The sequence below is a fragment of the Rhinolophus ferrumequinum genome, chromosome 24 (genome assembly GCF_004115265.2).
Source record: "Rhinolophus ferrumequinum isolate MPI-CBG mRhiFer1 chromosome 24, mRhiFer1_v1.p, whole genome shotgun sequence".
NCBI classification, from domain to species: Eukaryota; Metazoa; Chordata; class Mammalia; order Chiroptera; family Rhinolophidae; genus Rhinolophus; species Rhinolophus ferrumequinum.
Window position 1 is genome coordinate 39719743 of NC_046307.1, and position 23014 is coordinate 39742756.

The window sequence follows — 23014 nt, forward strand, 5'->3', positions numbered from 1 at the left end:
TCATGGTCCAGGTGTCCAGGTTGAACCGAGACAGCCTCCTGAGTAGAATGGGGGAACTAGAACAGATCGCTCCAAACGGAATGACCCTCTTGGCCAGTGCCTGGATGCCGCTTCCTGCCAGGTCCAGGTCTCTCTACTGTCATTTTCGGAGGGGCTGTGCCACCACTTGGGCAAAACCTCCTTTGGCTGCCCAAATGCCCCGAGGATTCTTAGCAAATGTCATTTTCATAAGCTTCCTCACAACTGCCCACCCCAACAGTGCTAGCTCCAATTGTATCTAACAATTACCCACAAGGTTGCCTCCCAGGCCTGTCATCTGCCCAGAGTCTCCTGCCCTCTGACATAGGCACACGGCGCCAGGGAACAGGAGGGCACTGACTACTCCTCACATTTTAGATCCACAATCTCATTTAATCCAATTTTCGGATGGAGGGAATGAGGCTCAGCTCAGAGAACCGGGAGGACTTGCCCCAGAATGCACAGCTGGCGCAGGATAAAGTGGGGGTTCTAACCAGCCCCCCACCTCCTGTGCTCTTTCCACCCGATGTCCTCACCTTCCTGGAGACCTCAGTCAGAACTAGGAGCAAAGAGAGGTTTTCACTCGGTCACTCACTCCTTTATCATAGAACCACAGAATCAGGAGAGACGTGAAATGCAACTGCCCACCCCTCATTTAGCCAGTGAGGGAAAGGACCTGTTTCGAGTCACCCAGCAAGAGAATGACATGTGGGGATGAGAACCCTTGCTTCTTGGCGGTGATCCAGGTCTTTTCCCTTCACTCTCCCCACCCCCTTCCCAGTCCCCCAAAGACTGCAATCCCATTAGCAAAAAGCCATGAGCTGTGGAAAGGTGGAAAAGGGGAAAAGTGCCAATTTTCTCAAGCTACAATATACACAGGCTATTAAAGTTATGAGTCAGTATCACCCTTATGAAGAAAGAAGGCCTAACTATAGTTAAAGTTTGTAGATCTAATAAAATTCTTCTTCTATTTAAATGGTGGTGACTATTCTTTTCTAGGGCCAGAGGGTGGGTAGAGGATGGGAAGAGAATGACCTCTTTGCAAATGCACAATTAAAAAGAGAAATTATATTTATCCAGATTGTCCATGTCTGAGAATCAGATTCGCCTTCAGTACAGTGAAGATAATAACAGTATCTGCCAAATAGGGTTAGGGTGAGGATTATATGAGTTAATACCTGTCACGTACTCAGGACAGGGTCTGGCAAGCGGTAAGAGCCCAGTAAGCACCCACTGCTCTTACCAGGGGGAGGAGAACCTCAAACTATCAGTTTCTATTTGTCTCAATACATTTCGGTCATTTTCTTTCCTATTGGATAAACACACCCTTGCCGTAGAAAATCTGGGAATTGCAGCAAAATCGAGATACTACTGAAGGGATCCAATGTAGATAACAGTGGGGTACTGCTTGCTACAAGCCAGGGGACAAGAGAATGTGGTGCGGAGGAGAATAAAGGCCAGCCAGGGTGGGGTTTGGGGTCAGAGTCACCTGGGGTCAAATGTTTACTGGATCACCAGGTGGCTGCCTGACCTTGGGCGGGGAGCAACCTCCCCAACTCTATTTCCGTCTGTAAAATGAGCAACTTCTTACAGGGATTCGAATGTGAAGATGAATTGAAAGGCTACTGAGTTAAAGGTTTGGGGCGAAACGAGCGCTGGTTTTCCTGGTGGACAATTCAAACATCTGTCCCCTCCCGGCAAGAATCCAGCATGAGTTCCAATTGTGAAGCCCCGAAGACTCCCCCCTCCCAACTCCAGGATCGCTCCAAGGCCTGAAGGTGACCTCCGCAGCCGGGGGGCGGCCCTACAGTCTCGGCCACTACTTCCTGGATTTATTCATTTACTTAACCAATATTTATTGAGCCCCTCACTGTGCTGGGGCTCTTCCCGGCGCCAGACACGGTTCTGTGCGCGCATGACAAAACCCAGGGACCCTGAAATGAGATCTCCGTGGATCCAGGCCCGGGGAGGCCGGGTCTCCGCCTCAGAGGGTCCCCGAGGCTGGAAGGCGCAGGGCGGCTCCGGGGCAGAACCGAAAGGTTTCCTTGCCGGATTCCCTTGTGGCCTCTGCAGGTGGCCGCACCTCTCTGAGCGGCAGTTACCTCGTTGGGGAAATGGGGTGATGGACAAGAAGGGGCAGAGAGAGGGAGTAAGAGAGAGCGGGAATCTCCGCGTCCCAGTGCCACCGGGCTGAGCGAGAGATGTCTTGGATGTGAACGCGCTTTGCGATACCTGAAAGCTCTAACTGCGCAGTTAGCGCAGGACCGCGGCGAGGGGTCTCCCTGCGCACGGGGACACGCGGCTGTCTCCCAAGGCTGGCACCAGCCAGGGCCCCAACCGCTCCCCTAGGAACTGCTAACAAAATTCGGAATAATTGCAACTAACTGTCTTCATCCTCCAGGTAAAGCAAACCTTGCTTACTCCTCACCTGGCAACTGGGGGTGGAGCAATTGGAAGAGATTATTCTCCTTAATTAGAAAAATATAATTATGTCCATTAAGTAACTCCCCCAGTTCACTTTTCCCCTCCCCCACCATGCCCAGTGCACTGCATTTTGAAGCTGAAACAATGTGGAGGCCACCGAACAAGAGAGAGTTCAGATTCCTGCCCGACTATTTGGGAGAACAGGGTCCTGGGTGCCCCGCTGTCACTGAGCTCCCGCCAGACTCAACAGTCCCATCTGTCAACTAGGAAGAAAATGGAAATAGTAGATACTTCGTTGCTGTGAGCCATTCCAGATGCCTCCCCTCCCACCTTTACAACTGCTGCCTTGGGCAAAATACACAAATTTTAGACTCAGCCAAACATTGATTGGAATTTCTGCCAGGTATTTACTAGTTGTGGGAAACTCTGGAGTAGCCTTAAGCTTCAGTTTTCCCCACCTTCAGGAGGAATCAGGGCCTCGACATCACAGGGTTGCTTGAGGACCACGAGGGAGCTGACAGTTACCCAACCTGATTCAAACCTCCTCTCTGGCCCAGCCCAGGATGGGTGCTTTTCCTGGTTTTACAAAGGGCAAACTGAGACAGAGCAGGGGCTGGGGTGTGGCAGAGAGCTGTGAGGGGGAGGGCTGTCCAGGACCATGGATCTGGGTCAGTAAGACTGCAGCCACCCAGCCTCCTGGAACCACCCCTGCCAGGGGCCCTTCGGGTGTCTCTGTGCACGCGAATCAATGCCTGGGCCCTGCCCCGGGAACTGTCCTCCAGTGCGGCCAGGGGCTGTGGAGGTGCCAGCGAGATGTGCCCAGGCAGCAGATGCTCCCAGCTGTGCGGCTAACCCATGTCTTCCCTTAATCCCCACTGCTCACTAGACAGAACCGCCAATCTGGTTCCTTTACAAGAGGTGGGAGTTAAAACATGAGGCTCAAAAAAGTTGCAGTCTCAGGCCTCAAATCGCCCAACGTTGGGTCACTGGGCCCCGGAGGTGTGTGATGCCAGGCAGATCTATTGAAGGAGGGGAGTGAAAAAATGATATCAATAAGGATATGCAAGACGATAATACTATCTATTTACTGAGTGGCTGACGTGCCCATATCACAGATGAGGAAACCGCGGTGCAGATGGTGGAGGGATTTGTCCACAGTCCCACAGGAAATACGTGCCTCACACCTGTTGAAAGCCAGCAAGGCTCGTGGAGCCAGAACAGCCACTCCTGAGCCAGGGGTGCTGCGGCAGCCACACTCCGTTTTTGGTAAGGCTTCTCACCTGGTCCTCACCAGCGACGCCATAGGCCGGGCATTAGTGTGCCATTTTCTGAAAAGGGTTATTTACCAAGATCCCCCAATGCAGGGATGGTGGCAGATAGCACGAAGCAGGGCTGAATTTGAGTACAGAACTACAGAAGGAGCAGAGCTCAGGATCTTTCCCTTCTGCAACCCTCACACCTGCTGTGGCCAGGAACAACTGGAAGTCTCCAAGAACTGGCCCTTCCTGTCAAGGCTGCGACCTACGACCCAGACCTATGAGAGGCACCTGGGTCTGCCGCCATTTCTCCCCCTCCCTCCCCAGCATATCCTGTCCTGGGCTTCTTCCAGGGAACTATGTCGAATTAGGCTCTGCCCACAGCAGCTGTCAGGCCAGCCTCTCTCGAGTCCGTGCCTCGACTTCCTCATCTGTAAAGTGGGAACCGACGGAAGCTCAGGCTTCAGGCAGCCTTGTGTAACCTGCGGGACGCTTTGGCAAAGGCCCTTCTCTCCAGGCCCGACTTGGGCCGGGTCCCTACCTCAGTGGGCAGGTGGGGGCCCTAGGAAACCGTCCAGAACTTCACAAGCAAGGGGTTTGTCCCCACAAAGAACCTCAAGCAGTGACCCTGAATGCCCATCTACCCCCGTCCCGCTCTGGAACTCGGCAAGTGATCTCTCAAATGCCCGGAAATATGTCCACTTCACCGACGCCTGATGTTCCCCAATCCTAGTCCTCACTGTACAGGTAAGAAAAATGTGCTCAGAGAGGGGCAGCCTTCTGCCCGAGGTCACACAGCGAATGGCTGGGGTTGGAGGAGTGGGGAGCGGCGATGTGGAATTCCAGGCGGACGTTGGCGCCCGCTTGTCTGCCCGCTTCTGATACCCAGGTTCGAGAGAATAGGCCGCTAACGAGCGGCCCATTAGGAGGAATTGTCACTCCTCTGGGAGCGAGGTTGTCCCATTAGGGCGAATTGTCATTCCTCCTGGAGCGAGGTTGTCCCGGCTCCGCGCAGGCTGAGTGCCGGGGCCGAGAGCAATTAACGCGGCTCCGGCGCGGGCAGCCGCCTCTGCCCCGGGCAGCCGGGGCGGGGCGGGGCGGGGGCGGGGCGCCCGGCGCGGCTGGAGCCGGTCACCCGGCGCAGCCCCTTCCCCCGGAGCCCGCCTTTCATCTCCCCGCGCCTGGCGCCTGCCCGCAGCCCTGGCCCGTCTACCGCCCCCTCCTCCGCCCCTCCCCCGCCTCCTAGCCGCCGGGATCCAGCGATCGGTCCTGGGGGTTGCAAACGGTGCGGTCGGCGTGCCCTCCTCCACGGCAAGGAGTGTTTTCTCTGGAGACTTGCGGTGCGCGTGCGTCGCTGCCCCACGCAGGGCCCCAGAGCGTGCGAAATGCCCCTGGGTGCCCGGGCACTTGGAGTGCTGCGGCTGCGCGCGCAGGGCCCTGTATCGCGCGGGGCGATCCCCGGGTCCCCCACTTCCTACCTGCGTGGCCTTGCGCAGCACAGTAAGCGCAACTTAGCCTTGGGCTTTTCATCTGTGAAATGGAGAAAATAATCTCCGCACAGAGCGGTGTGTTGGTTGAACAAAATGAGATCCAGGAGAACAGGTCCAGACACTAAAGCTTCGTGCAGAGTTGACGCTCAGTGGTGACAGAGTTTCGAAAGGAAACCCCACTTTTCTGCCGGCGAGTATGTCACCGGGAACTAGCCTTTACTGAATGCCCCCTAAGTACCAAAGCCAGTCCTCTGCTAAGGGACGACGCAGTTTTCAGGCCGAGCCACAGCCTCCGAGAGTTTACAAAGAACCCACCGTGAACTCCGTGGGCGCGGACGACGCACTTCGTTTGGGGTATCTGGCAGAGAGACAGCATTCGATAAACTGTTACTGCTTTTGATATACAATACTTATTATTGATCTACGTCTTCTAATTACTTTATGTAGCCTATTGAATTTAATGACCACAAGCACCGTCCCAGATAGGGGTTATTCGCTCTATTTTTGAGATAAAAAAGCAGGCCTAGGGCGAAGTAAGGCGCCCAAGATCGCAGGGCCAGGAAGAGGTGAATAAAATGATCTGAAAACACAGCCAACACGGGAGCTAATGCACAGATGGGGCTTCCCGTAAAGGGTTCGAGTTGTGTTGAGTTCCAGCAGAGGTGAGACCCTTTCTTGAATTGTCTCCACTCCAGCAGGGAGCTGAGAGCTGGCAGGAGAGAAGTTGGGCAGGCTGGTTGCCCCCTGAGTATCTCTCCTGCTCACAGCCAGAGCTTGGCACCCTGGCTTTGAACACCAGTTTCTTTTTTTCTTTAATATCTACCATTTTCCTATTTCTGGCTTCATCAATGTCTTTGTGGGGACATCAGAATCTGAGACTAGTGGGGAGAATCTAGCTTCTCCTCACCCTGAAACGTTCATCAAACTAAAAGAGCTCCATAGCATTCACTTTTATTTTAATTTCCCAGGAATGAGCCTGTGCCCCTAAATTGACAAATATTAACAGGGAGTTTTCAGGAACAATTATAAAACAGTGGCTGGGGACAGCAGCCCAACTGAAAGATGAACCCTTTTGTACACTGTAGCAGCTGAGGGCTAAATGAATTTCAGTTTTGCTTCCAAACTAGAGCCTGCACCTTGCTGGGTATCTCTGTAAAGCACAGAACTTAATCTGGATTTACCTGTACAGTATGTGAGATGCATATCAAGCCAGCTATCATCAAGGATGACTCAAGGGGAAAATGCATACATGTCCAGATAGCTTTCATAGTTGTTGTTTTTTTCTTTTTAACTTTCTCTGATTTTCCACTTTGTTGAAAAAAAGAAAAAGAATGTGCTTGTTCCTAGCGGTGAGATAGGGACCCAGAGGTTTCAGGAAACTGTGGTTAGAACTTCGTTTTAACTTTTCCAGGACCCTTTCTAATCACATTGAATTGACTGGCCGGTGCAGATTGTTTTTATCCTGTGAGATTCAGGTAATGCCTGTTTGGTTATCCTGAGCCAGCAGAGTTTCACTCCAGGCAGAAGTTTGGGGTGAAGGAAACGGCTTCAGAGAGGTGCTCTGGCAAATGGTCTGGGGGTCAAGTTCCTAAGACTCTTGAGCTGGGAGAGAGCCTCCTAGCCTTGGTCATTTCAGTAGTGACCAACCATGTCCCTTCCTTCCAAGACTCTGGAAACTGTTTAGGAAGCATGTGCTGTGTGCAAGGCCCTGAGCTGGGAGACTTCTAATTATGTCCTCATTCACAGGACAATGGCTCAGATGCAGGGAAAGAGTCATCTGAAGCCATGGGTCTCGGATCCGTGGCCTGCAGACATTTCAGGCCTCTGTGCGCTTGGAGCTTAGTCTCCCCTTCCTTGCACTGAGACAGTCATCACTAAGGTTCGGGATGTAATTACCCAGGGTATCATTTGGAGTGGGGTGGAATATCAATGTTTCTTTTTTCTTTCTTTTTTTTTTTCAACCAGGTGCAATGAATAGAAACGTGCTTCCCAAAAAGGTCCGCAGGCCCAGGGTGTGCAAACTTGGAACCCCGCGTTTCTGATATTTGCCAGAGGGAGGAAAGCACTGGGTATCATCATTCCTCCCCCCCTCCCCCTCCAAAGCAAACACTGGCACCGAAACACACACAATAAACATAGGCTCAGACAAACGCAGGAACACACAATTCACAGTCTGCAGAAAAAGGTGCTATAGGATGCAGCCCAGACAGGAGTTTCAGGGAAAACAAAACACACGGACCCCAAGTTTCTAAGGGTGCGTAGTTTTCTTTTCGAGTGGAAGACATGGGGACCACTGGTTTATATTGTCCAGTCGGAACCATTTGAGAGACAGCAGCCCTTGGCCACCTCTCCGGCTAGCTGCAGCCCTTCTTCTTCTAGGGGAGTTACAGTAACAGCGGACGCTGTCGAGCACTTACAAAGAGCGAAATACTAGTCTAAGTGCCTTGCGTGTAATATTCCCTTTAGCCGGAGGGGGGGGGGGCTGGCTCGTGTTTTTCAATGCTGGCTCCCAAACTTGTAAAGTTAGCCCAGCTTCGGCGCGTAGTAGGCGCTTCATAAATGTTTTTGCAATATCAACTGCAGATTTTAAACGTGTTCTGGCGGTGAGGGGATGTGATACAGACGCCCGGTACCTTTTAAAAAGAGGGGTCAAAAGAGAGAAGAAATGGGACTTGGCGAACTTCCTCTTTAAATAATCGGCCTTAATTACGCCTTGGACTTTTCAGTTTTGGCGTGATTATAACCCTTGAGGGATCGCCTAATAACAACTCTGCTGACTGCTCCTGTAATTAACTCCTAATTTATTTCAAACAGGGGCGGGGGGGGGAAGGCCCCAGCCTCTTCCGGAAAAGCCAATCGGAGGCGAGCGTCTGTGACGTCAGCGCCAGGGCCGGCGCGGATTGGCTGAGCCGAGTCTCCCACTTCCCCTTGGAGGAAAGGCACGGCTCCCGGCGCGCCCCTCCCGTCTCCCCCCAAAAAAGTTTGAGTCGCCGCTGCCGGGTTGCCAGCCGAGTCGCGCGCCGAGAGCTACGTAGGGCAGAGAAGTCATGGCTTCTCCGTCCAAAGGCAATGACCTGTTTTCGTCTGATGAGGAGTGCCCGGCGATGGTGGCCGGTCCGGGCCCGGGGCCTGGGGGCGCCGAGGGGCCGGCGGAGGAGCGCCGCGTCAAGGTCTCCAGCCTGCCCTTCAGCGTGGAGGCGCTCATGTCGGACAAGAAGCCGCCCAAGGAGACGTCCCCACTGCCAGCCGAAAGCGCCTCCGCCGGGGCCACCCTGCGGCCACTGCTGCTGCCCGGACACGGCGCCCGGGAATCGCACAGCCCCGGGCCGCTGGTCAAGCCCTTCGAGACCGCTTCGGTCAAGTCGGAAAATTCAGAAGACGGAGCGGCGTGGATGCAGGAACCCGGCAGATACTCGCCGCCGCCAAGTGAGTGCACGCCCGGGCGGGGACGCGGGGCAGGCGGGCGCGTCGGGCAGTGGAGGGAGCCGGGGGCCGGTGTTCCAGGCTGGGGGTACGGAGACCCCTCTGCAGTATGCGCCCCGGAAAACGAGCGTAGCAGTTCTGGGCCCCTTGTTCTCCCCAGAGTTCAGCGCGCCGGCTGCATCCAAGACACCCTGTGGCTAATATCCGCACAGCGCGTGACCCGGAGCCCCTTGCTGTGCGAAGTTGCACACAGTTGCGGACTCGCTTATCTTTGAAGGGCGAACCCCAGCTGGGTTTGCGGGGTCGCTTGGTTCGGTTTCTCTAGCCCTCAGCCCTGCGCTCCAGCCACTAAACTTATTTTTGTTTCACTGTCCACCGGGGTCTCTTGTCTGGGGAGTGAAGGGGGATCCACGTCTAACGAGCGCTCGAATATGTGCCGGGCGACGGCGAGGGTGTCTTAACGCCTTTCAAAGTTCACAACCCTGCGAGTGTACCCTCATTTTAAAGGCAGCTAACTGAAATCCAACCCGATATTGGCTGGAAATCATTACCTTCCATGGGTCCCCCGGGTGTGGAAGCAGGATCCCGCGAAGGGATGGTGGCAGGGAGGACAGTCCCCGCAGCCAGCACGTCGCTGATGAGGTCCTCGGCTTCGCTGGGAGCGGGCTGGGGTCTGAAGCGCGCAGACTGCGCTTGGCTCATAGTGATAATTAACAGCATTCCAGCAGAGCTTGAGAGTTTACAAAGTGCTGCTCTTTAGGAGTCCATATCCTGGTCACCCCTGGAACCCCGAAATGTAGGCAGAGGCCCCCGTTTAAACACCTAGGCTTTATGAGGACTGAACTTGATACAGGTCACCAACAGTGGCTGAACTGGGTGAGGGGCCCTGGTGTCCAAGCCTTGCTCCTCTGTAGGGTGTTCTGGGCACCGATGACGGGTCTCCCCAGAGAGACCAAGCAGAGGTCCAGACAGTGGCACCCCGCTTCCTGCCAATGCGGCTGGAGGGCCGAGTCAGGCCAAGGAGAAGTGATTTCTCCTCCAGCTTTAGTATCCAGTTTTGGGCCCTGAATCCTTTTTGCAATTTGGAGAATTCATTCCCTGTAACTTCTTTTACTTCTATCTCCTGACCTTAAATCTTCCTTACCCCCACCATACCTCTAGGAAAGGTGAGGGCAGGGCGGGATGTGGAGGGACTTTTTCCAAAGCCAGGAGAACCCCATCTTTGTGTTTCCATCAGTCAGCCCTCAAGCCTGGAGGTGCACCGTAGTTTGTGAACAAAACAAGGCCATATACCCAGGCGTCAGTGACTGTCCCCTCTGGCACCTCTCTCCACCCTGTTAGAAACTCCAAAAGATTCAAAAGGGTGTGGAGAATAAGGACTCAAAGAATTTAAACACGAGTTTGCTCAGTGCTTTATAGCACTTTTAACCATCCGATCTTATCTGACCTGTGTGGCAGCAGCTGGCCTCCCAGTAACAGATGAGCAGCAGAGTTCAGAGGAATGAACACACCGAGTTTGGGCTTGACATAAAGAAATTGGGGAGCATTTAATGATCAGTGATCTGGTGGCAGACAGGGCTCTGGACATTCTAAAACTTCGTACTCTGCACTTCACTGCGGGATCAGTATTACCCATTTTATTGATGGTGAAGTAGAGGCTCCGAAACTTTGAGAGACTTCTTGTGTTTGACAGATACCGAGTGCCCATGTATTCCTAAGCCTGGGCCAGTGCCTGGGTCAGCGGCACATGAAGGTTCCAGGCCTCATAGGGGTGGTGTCCAGAGGTCAGAAATCCCACTTGCTTAGGCTTTGGGTTCTAGGACAGCAATTGCCCACACTTTACTCTGGAAACATCTCTACCAGGTAGTGTAGTCAAGCTTCCCTGCTCAGTGAGCCAGCCTTGGGCCCTGGATCTGACCTTTCCAGGAGAAAAATCGGAGACTCTGAAGAGGATTTAATTTTAAAACAAAAAGGGGGTTATTGGTGTTTGGGGCCTGGAGATTGCTGTGGGAGCCCTGTGATGGGAGCGGTGGGTCCTGGGAGCGCCAGACGACCCAGCCTGGGGCGGGAGGGAGCCACCCGCCCGAGCCTGGTTTTGTTATTCGGAGGAAGTAGGATAAATGCTGTTTTGCTTTGTATAATCGCATCCTTCCTCTGGCTGGTTTAAAATGGGGGTTGGGGGGAGGAGTGGTGCCCTGGGAGGAAGGCTCATAACTTTATGGCTTTGATACTTGTGAGCGATCCCAGTCGCCTGGATTTCATAATTCAAATGCAGCCCGTAGGAGCAACCAGAATGACTGTGCCTGGACACGGAGTTGCTTCCAAACTTAGAGCAGGATCAAGCAAGGACCCTAGGAGCTTGGTCTCCAAGCGGAGACGGCTGGGTCATCCAGACAGCCAGGCCAGGTTGGTGAAGGCTGAGGGTTTCACAGGTCTCAAATCTCAGAAAACGTTGTTAGTTTATTTGTAAATTAAGGAGCAGGCACCCTGCTCTCTGGTTTACTCAGGGATTAGCATATACAAAAGATACACTTCTGTGGTTGCTTCTGACCCACCCCTGTCCCAGATTTCTGTTTTTTCATTGATTGCAGAACACACTACCTTTCTTTTCAGTCCCTTACAGCGATGGTTAATAAGGTCACCCTAGGACAGATCCATTTCTTGTTGGAAATGGAGGCTGGGTTGGGACTTGTGCTGTGTCACCCTCAAGTATGAAGTGTAAACTCTTTCTTGGGCCACCAAAGTAACAAAACAAGAAATGCGACATTCTCCCCATGAGTCCTTTGGAGTTATTACTGTGGCTACATTTGGAAAATTAGTAAAGCTCATAAAAGCCAAATGCAGAAAATTAATTGTCCAGCATTTTGCCCTATAGCTCCACGCTCCTCCCCCACCTCCCCTGGAGGAAGAGAAGCCCAACGTTAGCTGATGCTACAGAACCACAAGGGTGCCTCGTCCTGTGACTTCCTATAATTGAATCCAGTTTAAACATGGAGGCTGGATGGTGTTGGCATACCTTTATTTTGCTTGTTATTCCTCTTTCTAAAGCAGGGCGACAAACTAATCCTTTACACATTGGCTCTAAACCATAGAAGCCTGGAGATGCTAAGATGTCACCCACCGCCTGTGCTGAATTCAGAGGCGGTGGGATTTCTCCTGACATTTACATTTATGGGCGAGCGAATTTTCCCCTCCTTCTTAGTAAAGTTTATACTACAGAAGCACCCGGCCAAAAAACTTTTCCCACATCCAGATCTGTAAAATGACGTTCAGGTTTTATAATCTGTAGACTGGATGGAATGACAGCTGTGTGGTTGTTTATTGCATGGTGCTGCTACCCAATCACAAGGTCCTATGATTAATTAACCACAGACCTTATCTGCACTTCTGTCCTTCGTAAGTGTGTGCATGCAGTGCAGCTTGTCCGCGGCAGGCAGGGGACTGAGTAACCCGGTTTTTTCTTAAGACCCCTTTCACGCATCCGAGGAAGTGAGGGTTATTATAAGCACCCCCCCCCATTCCTATTTTAAAGACAAGAGAAATTAAGCTCAGAAGAAACGGGATTTTGTTCTCAGAAACCACTCAGCTTCCTTAACTTATGGGGGGTCTGTTCATACATGTTCTATTTCCATTATTCAAATACTGATTGTTTTCCACACGGAAAGTTCTATTACACCATTAAATTCCCCAACTTCTTGTTAAAAGCCTCGATTTTCAAAATAAAGCAGTTCATCCATTTAAATATGGTCGTTGTCCACTCTTACCCCCCTCCCGCTCCCCGAGATACCACACCTGGTTTGGACAGAGGTATGTTTTTGAGAGAGGAAGAGGGAGGCCGGCCCACACACACCTGGCGAGAAAGCCACTTGCTGTTGCTAATGCACTCCCCTCTGCTCTCCAGGACACACGAGCCCCACCACCTGCACCCTGCGCAAGCACAAGACCAATCGGAAGCCGCGCACACCCTTCACCACGTCTCAGCTCCTGGCGCTGGAGCGCAAGTTCCGCCAGAAACAGTACCTCTCCATCGCAGAGCGCGCCGAGTTCTCCAGCTCCCTGAACCTCACAGAGACCCAGGTCAAAATCTGGTTCCAGAACCGAAGGGCCAAGGCGAAAAGGCTGCAGGAGGCAGAGCTGGAAAAATTGAAAATGGCTGCAAAACCGATGCTGCCCTCTGGCTTCAGCCTCCCTTTCCCCATCAACTCGCCGCTGCAAGCAGCATCCTTATACGGAGCGTCCTACCCTTTCCATAGACCTGTGCTCCCCATCCCGCCAGTGGGACTCTATGCGACGCCAGTCGGATACGGCATGTACCATCTATCCTAAGGAAGACTGCTCAGTAGACTGATGGATGTTTGTTGAAGGGTCCCCCTCACTCCCCGGGAAGGCAGCATGGAGCCAGCACCCCTGCTCTGCAAACCTTGCTTGCACCACCCTAAGCAGCTAGGCCCAGAGGGCCGCAGGCATAGTTTGAATTCGTTCTTTAGACTGCAGACACCAAGTCCTGTTTCCTTGGTGTCATCTTCAAGGAGATGCCCCCTTCTCCTTTCACAAAGATTGGCTCTGACGGTTTTTATCTATAAATATATATATAATAAAATATAATACATTTTTATACAGCAGACGTAAAAATTCAAATTATTTTGAAAGGCAAAATTTATATACATATATATATATATACTTTTTTTATATATATATCAACTTCCTAAAGGAGACTGCTTATGTCCATTTGTTTTTTTCTTATGGGGGAGATGCATTATTTGCTAAAATTAATTGCTGAAATTTGGTGATTTTTGACAGGATGATTGGCTTTTGTTTATGGAAAAAAATAGAGAATTAGACACCATGGGTATAGACAGTAGGTATGGAGAGATTCCTTCAAGTGACAGGACACATCAAGTATTCAGTTTTACACACATTAAAAAACTCATTCGATACTACCGTATTGGCCCTATTTTTTTCCCCTCTCCACATTGCCACATTGTTACACATTGTTAAAGTTTTGCTTTTTTTTTTTTTTGGTAAGATCAATAAAAGGGGGATGAGAAGACTGAGTGTGCCTGGGGTAAGGTGAAAAATAGAAGTATTTCCTAATTCCTCTCAAGGCTGTTGCTTAACTCCACATAATTGGAGAGTGAAAAGTTAAAGCATGTTGGGAGGAATTGATGGTTTCTGTGAAATACTAGGTACGTCAAACCTCATACGTTGCAAAAGTGATTGGGGTGGGGGGGTATATAGTTAATTCTCTGCTTAAAAAAATGTCTTTAACCATTACGTATATGCTAAATATTCTTGAACAATGAATAGATCCAGAAAGAAAAAAAATCATGCTTTCTCTGTGTGTGTACCTATTGTATGTGCTAAACGTATTAGGAAAATTGATAACTTTTTAACGTGTTAGGGGCAGAGGGTAAAGCCATGTTTTGACTTGCTAAAAATGGGGGTGTCACACAGCCTTTTAGCTGCCTGGTATCTCACCTTCCTATCCATCTCTCCCCTCCCACGCCCTCCCCCAACCCCACCAGTATACTTTACCCCTTTGAAAGGGTGTCTTGTATAATTTTATATATTTTATTGAAGAGTTATTTCTTATCTCTTATTCTGAATTAAATTAAACGTTTGTTTTATTGCAGTAAAGTTTGTCCCAACTCATAATTATTTTAAGAGGCACTCTCTGTTCTTAGTTGGGCTTAGCTCAAAAATGCCACCCAGATGGGGGGGGGAGCTGGTGATTTTTATTATTATTTTAATGTGAATCAATCAAGAGTTGTGGCCAGATTCAGCCTGCGGGGTGGGGTGGGGGTGGGAGGGGTGGAGAGTCCATTGAAAGTAGCAACATACTTTGAAATATTTCCTCCGGCAGCTTAGGTTACTCATGGAAAAGAAGTGGAACTGCTAATAGGAGTTTTTCAAACTCCAGTGAAAGATGAGCTTAGATGATGTGGAGCTGAGGGATCCGGCAGAATCTGAGTGGCTTGTAGATGAACAAGGGAAAATCTTGAACTTGAAATTTCCCATCTAAACGAAACAACAACAAACTTAAAGCTGAGGGAAAAAAACCCTACAGCGTTTTGCAAATGGGGATGGTGAGGAAGCATTCACGGGAGGGGGGCAGTGCCCTTTCAGGAGTGTGTCAAATCGCACTGCCTTTACCATTCCCAGCTTCTTCCCAGGAGATGGACACCGAACAAATACTCTTTTCGGTTTGAAGGGGGACGGTGGTTTATTCAAGTCCCCTTTGCTTTCCAGCCTCTTTCCACTGGATACAGAGCAGGGGGCAGGCCGGGCCTTCCAGGCATTACTGTTAAAATAAATTGGCAATGGGTAGGGGAGGCCGGGAAGGATCTTCAGTTCCGTTTTCCGTTGCACAAATCAGAGGTGGCTACTGACGACACCTTTCCGAGGTCTGATCAGAAGCTCCAGTGACCCTGGGAACAGGGGTAGGGTGGGGGTGGGGGCTGAAGTGAACCGAGAACTTGATGAGGAAATTGCATGATGGAGGGAGGTTGCACCTGGCACCTGCCAGGACTAGAGTTTTTGTCCCACATTTTCTTGGTGCCAACACCCACTATGGAGGTGGGCACTAGAAACTCATTTTCCCGTGGGCTGGGGGCTCCGAGGGGTCAGACCAAGAGTCTCAGGTGTCTCACAGTCCCAGCGCGGAGCGTGATCCAAATCCAGGATCTTCCCCGAGCTGGGGTTCATTTGTTCCCGCTCGGCCCGCTCCACTCCCAAGCTGAGCCCACCCGAGCGCCCCAAACTTCCCCAAGTGGGGTGCCTTTGCCATCAGGCTGGGCCTTCCCAGTCCCAACTGCTAAGCCCAGTCTTCCTCGTTTAAGGGATGGGTTTGCCAAAGGCCAAAGCGCTTCCCGGTTTCACCCTCCTTCTCCAAGTTGGGTTCCCAATTAGCCTGTCCACCGAGCTTCCTCCCCGGCGCCGCTGGGACCCGGCAGCCTCGGGCGATCTGAGCCCGGGTGAGGGATCTGGAGACACCGGCTCCGGGATAAGACTCAGCTTGCCCCTGGGAGGAGGAGGTCGCCAACCAGAGTGCGATTCGGCGAAACACGGCTGCATCCTGCGTGACCAGCGGGGTGGATTGGAAACCGCCTGGAAGATGGCGCATTACTCCAATCGCCCCAAATCCCAAAGAAAAACTGAGGCCGGGAGAGAGGAAGAGTTGCTTAGTTTCAAATATTCGCACCGTGGTGCTGCTAGGTGGATGGAGTTACTGGGCTGAGGACGGTGCCCGGTTTGGGGGCGGGGCGGGGGGGGGGAGGCCACGGCCAAATGTCCCCGGGGCTGGCAGCTCGCACGGCTCTGGAGTTCCCTCTGAAACTTGGGTCCCGAGCTGGGTGCGGCCATCACCAGGGTCCCGACTTCGGGATAGCCTGCGGCGGCAGAAGGACCCTGACCAAGGACCCGCGCAGCCGCGCCTTGGGAATTCAAGGCGAAGATGCCAGGGTGCCGGCTTGGGACATCTTCGCGGGGGCGGGCAGAAGCCTGGCACACAAACCCATCCACCCATACTTCGAACGCTTTCATCCAAAAGTTACAGAAAGACAGCTCTGCTTTCGGGAAAGAAGGGAAGAAAGGAGAGGAAATCACATTTTCTGAGCTCCTGCTAAGGACGGAACTAGGCATTTTCTCGCTCATCTCACTTAGTCCTTGCACACCCCTCCAGGAGGTGTTATCGATGCCATTTTATAGTTGAAGAAACTGAGGCTCAAAGAGGTGGCTCATTAAGGTCACAGAGCCAGTAAGTGACAGCAGCAGAATTCAGGCCTAAAGTGTGACCCTGGTGGTGAGCATGAGGGCTGACAAAGGCAGGCAGTGCAGGAGAGGTCTGAGACATGAGGGGGGGGATGGGGGCGATGCTGGAGAGCTCTCCAGACCCTCAACCCCGACAGCCCAGTTCTGGACCCTCTCCCTGGATCCCTTCCCACCTTTTATTGCTGTGTGTGTGTGTGTGTGTGTGTGTGTGTGTGTGTGTGTGTGTGTGTGTATGGCGGGTCCCACCAAGGACCCAGCTTCTCTATCACAGGGGCTCAGCCTGACCATCCTCCCCACTGCAGCCCGGAGGAGGTGATGGCAGAGCAGGCAGGTAGGCAGAGACGGCCTGGTTGAGAGCTGGCGCAGCCTGCCTGACCCGACTGAAAAGAGGAGCCCTGTATTTGAGCAGAAACCTGTCTGTCCCAATGAAAACTCCCATGGCCATTCTTTGCTATAAAAGCCACTCATTTGCCACGGATTGGAGAACGCCATTTCCCCACCCCCACTCCCTTCCACTGCAGGGTTTAGAATAAACATAAACCTCATTTATAAAAGAACCCACGTCTCACTCACACACACACACACACACACACACACACACACACCCTCCCCAAAATCACAGGGCCCGGTCGGTGAGGTTGTTTGTGCCAGTTTCCCCTTTCAATGTGAAGTACAACAATTTTTTCCATAGTGGTGATGCTGCAGGCATCTTTAATGCAGTTGGTTGGAGAGCAGTGGGGAAAAGTCTGCTGTCAAGTCCTGGACCCCTGGACCCCTCTCCTACCCCTCTCACCTCCTCCCTGCTAGGAACTAAATAAAAAGCAGGAAAATTACTTTCCAAAATCGCCCGCTTCAAAGCAGAACAGAGGACCGGGCTGCGGGAATCCTGAACCCTGCCCTGATAAGGTTCATAATAATCAAATCCAAACTTCCATCCACCTCCTCTGACTCTTTCCAACCTCCTCCGGACCCCTCTGTATTTGTTGATGAAAACACTTTGATGTCCTGAGTCCTCCAAACAATTATTATTATAATTTTAAACAACCTGGTATTTTCCATTACTAACGGCTCAGGCTTTGAAGTTACACCTCATAATTTCCTAAATTAAATAAATCATTTTAAGTTTGCACTGGGAGGCTTTTAATAGCAGAGAAAGGAATATCATTATCTTATTGAGACCCAATTGTGGTGGCTCCAGTTTGGCTGTAGCTAGGGGCAAAGCAGACTCACTCTAACAGACATACTTTATTAACCTCCCATAACTCTTGAAAGAACATTTTTATATTTTCTTTGATTTCCCCCCTCCCTCTCTTGTTTTAAAGCTGTCCCAACCTTTAATTAGTGCCTAATATGAAAAGCATTATTTTTTTAATGCTATGTAATTTACCAGCGGCAACAGGCCAACTTAACAATTGTTTATTAGACTTGGTTTTTCACACAGGGCAAAGAATGCTGCTCCAAACCCAACTTTTCATGGGTGGTTGCACTAATTAATACAGTGTCTGAGGCTCCTAGGGGGTTTTTTAATATTGAAGCCTATGGGGGCGGAAGGGGTTTTAGAAGTCCAGCTCCTGCCGTCGTTCTCCCTCGGATTTCTTTCATGCTGTTTTGATCCTGTCTGTGGAGTCAGCACACACAGAAACTGTTGCCTGGCTCCGGAGACGCCAGGGAACCCCAGGCAAAGGCCTGGAGAACCCCGAGTACCTCCACGTGTGATTTAGGGCCCCTCGGGCCCAGGCTGGGAGTGTAGGCAGCCTAGTGCTCACTCTGGGCTTGTGGGGAGCGATGCCCCTCTTCCAGCCTGGAGGGGGAAGGAGGTGTCCTGGGGCTGGGGTTGGGCCTGAGTCAGGCTGCTGGGGGCAAATGCCAGCTCTCCCTGGCACCAGGCAGCGCTGGGCTCTGCGCATAGAATTTGCCTGAGACGGAGGCAGGGACTGGCATGGGGGGGAGGGGTGGTAAAGGGAGAGAGGCACCCAGGCCAGCTTCTGCCTCCTCTGCCTTCTCCTTACTGCTGTCTCCTCTAGCTCCCCATTCTTTTGTCTCTCCTTTCCCGTTCTCATCTTTTCTTCCTCCCCCTTTTGCCTCTTCTTTCTTATCCTTTTTTGCTTTTCTCCTTTATTTCTTCTTTCATTCTTTTTCATGTCTGTCCCTTTGTATCTTCTTAAATTTTTTTTATTTTCTATCTTCTTGCTGTCTGTACAATTCCTGTCCATGCTCTCATTCTTAACTTTCTCTTTTACTCCCCTTCTCTTCTTCTCCAGTTATGTTGTCCCTCCTTTGCCGCTCTTAATCGTTCCGTTTTCTATTTATTCTCGTTCCCACTGTCACCTATTTTCCCCTTCTTGTTCTCTGTTTCCATCCTTTCTTCCCCCGTTCCAGCGATTTCGTGCCAGATTCGCAGAGCTCAGCCTGGCCTCGCTCCTCCCGGGTGCTGTGCCCCGGCGCTGGGCGCTCCTCGCCACCATGTCCCTTCGGCCCCTTGCCCTTCCCTGCTGCACCATGAGCAGGAAGAGGGCAGGTCCCTCGGTTTCTCCCCGGAGCCGTGGGCGTCACGAGCGAGAAGGGCTGAGCCCGGCAAAAAAGGGCCGGTCCCCGCGCGCGGCCCCTCTGCCCCGCCCGCCGCCGGCAGCCCGTTTGATGTCTCGGGCCCCGCAGGAATGCGGCCGGGTTATCAATCACCCAGCTGGATCCCGAAGGTCTCGGCCTAATCACATTTAATTGCTCGTGGAGGCCCACTCTCGCCCCGGGCCGGCCGCCGCGCTCAATTACTCCCCAAATACCAGCCATCAATAAGCGCGCGCTGACACCGGCCCGGCCCGCTCCGCCGGCCCAGGGATCTCCGCCGACCAGGCGCCCGCATCCCACCCCGCCCCACCCCCCATCATTAAACTTACACCTCGCCGCCCAGAGGAGCAAGCCAAGCAGATAATAACAGTCCCCTTTTATTGGGCGCTTCCCCAGTGCCAGCCACTGGTGCTCGGCGATTCACGCCTCCTTGGAGTCGCGGCACCGGCCCGAGATGGCGTTACCGTCTCCATTTGCGTGAAGGGAACTGACTTGCGGTCCCTTCGTGAAGGTGTCCGAGGTGGCAAACGTGGGCAGAGGCCCAAGTGGGATGAGACCTGGCGACTTGGCCATTCCACAGGCCGTGGGTGAAAGCAGAAGGCAATAGTGCCTCCCAGAGGCGGGCGGCTTACCTGGGGCCCGCGCCCAGGTGTCTGCCGAGTACCTGACGCCCGGTACTTCCTATGGGACCTTATTTACTCCTGACGCCAATTCTGTGAAGGAGCCTCATGTTTTCCAGAGGAAGACCCGGGGCCTGAGCCCCGATGTGACCTGGGGGGAGCTGCTCTCAGACTGAGGCCCTGGCCTGTCCCTGCCCCAAAGCCATCCTTCATTCCCATTTCCATTCTTTACCTTCAGAGTAACCCTGAAAGTCAGAATTGGGGGTTCTGTCATATTCACAGAGCAGAACAGTAAACCTCAGACACAAAAGTCCCCATAGAGGTGGTGACACAGCAAGGCAGAAATCACACAGCTGGTGAGCTCAGAGCACAGAAACCCACATCAGCTCCAGCCACGTCCATTACAATATTGTGCTTGTACCCAAAGCCTTTGCTTTCTAAAGAGCACACCGTGTCTCTGTTTCATGTAGTTTACCATTCACGGGCAGGTAACAACTATACATCCGAACAAAGACAAAGAGGGTGACCCTGACTTCTCACTACATGAGGCCAGGTGGCCATATTGGGCTGAGGTCACTTTGCAATAATATTGACATAAAATGTTGAGTGAAAAAAAGCAGGATACTTTATACGTACACATATATAATACTTATGTTAAATATATATTTGATTTCATCCAATTTAAGATACCATCAATTATAACATGCATTTTCTATTCCACTAAAAAGAAAAGAATTGCCAATTATCATGTAATATTGAATTCCCTAGAATTTTATTTTATACTTCTTATCAACTCTTATTATTAAGAGTTTCTTATAAATTAAAAAAAATGAAAGGGATGAGGGGCATCTAAAGTCAATCTTTGATCTCCTTCATTCTGTACCCTTTCTTAATCCTTATTTTATTTATGAAATATATTCCAGTGTCCCAAATACTCTCATCTTCATTTGGCCCTCAAGGCATATGAGGGTATTACTATTTTCCCCATCATAGAAAACAAAAAGGTGATCAGAAAGGTGAGGTGACTTCCCTAAGGTCACACAGCAGAGAAGCAGAGCCAGGTCTGACAGCTAGCTGTGCAGTGCAGTTTCCTCCCACCTGGGCGAGGTTACGTCCTCGCTGGACAAGAGGTCTGCCTGTCTAGCTTTTATTTATTTAGTTTTTTTTGGACTCAAGAAAATATACAGGTCTCCTGAAAGGGGTTTCTCGGTTCCAGGGCCTGATATAAAAAGAGCTATTTTAGTAGCAAAGCTCTGCGTATTTTTATTTCAGTGCTGAGAATGCTTGATGATGGAAAAACTGACTTTGTAAAGAAATTGTGTATAAGACGCTAAGTGCCTCCCGAAATCCCATCACAGAAAATCACCTGAAAGGTGGTGGTGATGGATGAGGCACTTATTGATGTGAAATTGGCCAATTTAGGGAAAGTCTGAGGGCTGCGAAGTGTTCACCTCCTCCTGCTTCCCGCCGCATCAGCCGCTCACCCCGTCTAGTCTTTCCGGTTGGATTTCTCTTTGTTTAGCGATGGGAACAGAGAGGAGCCAAAAAGACAACGTAAAAAAAAAAAATCCCAGGGGGTGGGTGTGGGGAATATGATCTCCGGCTTCAGTATTCCGGGAAAGCAACTTTGCAGTGAAATCATCCCGATGGGTGGGGGTTGGGGGCGGGGCCCCGTGCGAGCCACATTGTGCCCTCCCCCTGTGCTGGTACAGGGCAGTGGGCGGTGGCCCCGCCTTTGGGACCGTGCAGATCTAAATTATTCCTATGGTTAGGGACATCTTAGCCCTGCAGAGATACCACGAAGCACCGTTCACTTTGGTGAGAAGGAAACACTGATTTTTCCCTTGTAAGAAGCAGGCGAGTGCCCAGGAAATTAGGTCTGAGAAGGAAAGAAGAGATTAGAGGAAAGGCAGAAGATTTCCCTGAGCCTGGGACTGATGAAAGGTGAGCCCCACTCAGATGTCTCTTTCAGAGACAATAATGCCCAAATTTTCCTCCACACACAATCCCTCCCTGGCCAAGTCTGGGGCTAGAAAGCAGAAATCATGTGCTTTGTAGAACAAGATAAATAAAAGGAATGTGCTTTGGGTTTCAAAATTACAATGATGACAGCATTCAATCTCTACCTTCATTCTTCTTAAATCAGTGGCCAGTTCAGAATAGTTTTGCTGGATCTGAGCACACACACTGATCCTGTCACAGCCCAGGATTTTCCTGAAATTCTCAACAAAATCATTCAAATTCACTACAACTCAATTAATTAAATGAGCACTTCCTGTGTTCTAGGCGATGGATCCAGTCTACCTAATTCCATTTGAATCCGCGTAACAACAGAGTAATGCTTCATCCCCATTTTATAGATCAGGAAACTGAGATCCCCAAGGGATCACGTAACTTGGTGGTCTCACAGTTGATGAATGGCAGAGCTGGGATTTGAACAGTTGGACTCCGGGCAACATGCTCTCCAAACTGCTATCGGAGAGCATTCACTGTTTCATCAAGAATTTCGGTTTTTTGTCTCCTACAGGTGCAGAAACCAGGATGAAAAAGATGGTGCTTGGGCCCACTGGGTTTCTGAATTGATTTGGAATAAGAAGTTGTCACCTGAAGCAAAATGACATTTCAGGCTAATACCTTGAACTGGGGGTGGAATAATACTGGTGGACAACACTGTAGGGTCGTAAGGTAGAAGGGAATTTGGGGATCATATCATACAAGAGGTGCCGAGTGGAGGTGCCTTGCTCAAAGTCACGTAGGAGCTGTGTGTGACAGTGATATATTTTTTGAAAGTTACATTTCTAGTTCAGGTGAGCCGATGTGAGCTCAAACGGGCCTTGGAAATTTGATTTTGGAGCCACCTGAAATCCAGGTCTCCTACCCTTAAATGTCAGTCGCTCACTAAGAGAGGCAGTTGCATTAAGGACACCAGGATGGGGGTGGGTTTTGGTCCCCAGTAAATCCATCAATCTCCCAGAGCCACTCCAAATTAAAAACATGTGTGTATAGTATTTGATCTGATCAAATAATATTTTCCCAAGCTTAGGGAAAGTGTGAGTAAAAGCATTTTTTTTATTATTGAGAAAATTTGCTATTTTTACTCATCTTGTAACATGCCATCTTGGTAAAAATAGTCAGCTTGCTGTGCACCAAGACAAATCTCCAACTCCATCATACTCTCTTCCAAATAGATTGCTCTGGCTATGCCCCTTTTTTAATTGATATTTTGGTTCTTCCGCCAAAGACCAGCAAATGAGATACTCTAGTTATCCAGTTCAAGTCCAAACTAGCTACTGTGGCTGTCCGTAAACCAAGGCAGGGATTAGTAGTGGGGTAGTTGATCGGAAGCCATGACGCCAAAGTTTTCTTCTGTCCGGTTCTGAACTGGATCCCCAACACTTCGAACGGTGCGTGGCCCGCACACGTGTTCAGTAAGGACAGTGTTTACTGA

At 50.9% G+C, this 23014-nt stretch overlaps 1 protein-coding gene across 1 annotated transcript; it reads left to right on the top strand.

The window, feature by feature from the left end:
- Positions 1 to 8159: 8159 nt before the first annotated feature.
- On the top strand, positions 8160 to 13233 carry MSX2 (msh homeobox 2). The gene is made up of 2 exons (XM_033096432.1): positions 8160 to 8614; positions 12513 to 13233. Exons 1-2 carry the CDS (start codon positions 8236 to 8238, stop codon positions 12935 to 12937), a joined length of 804 nt encoding a protein of 267 aa, XP_032952323.1. The 5' UTR covers positions 8160 to 8235; the 3' UTR covers positions 12938 to 13233.
- The last annotated feature ends 9781 nt before the right edge of the window (positions 13234 to 23014 follow it).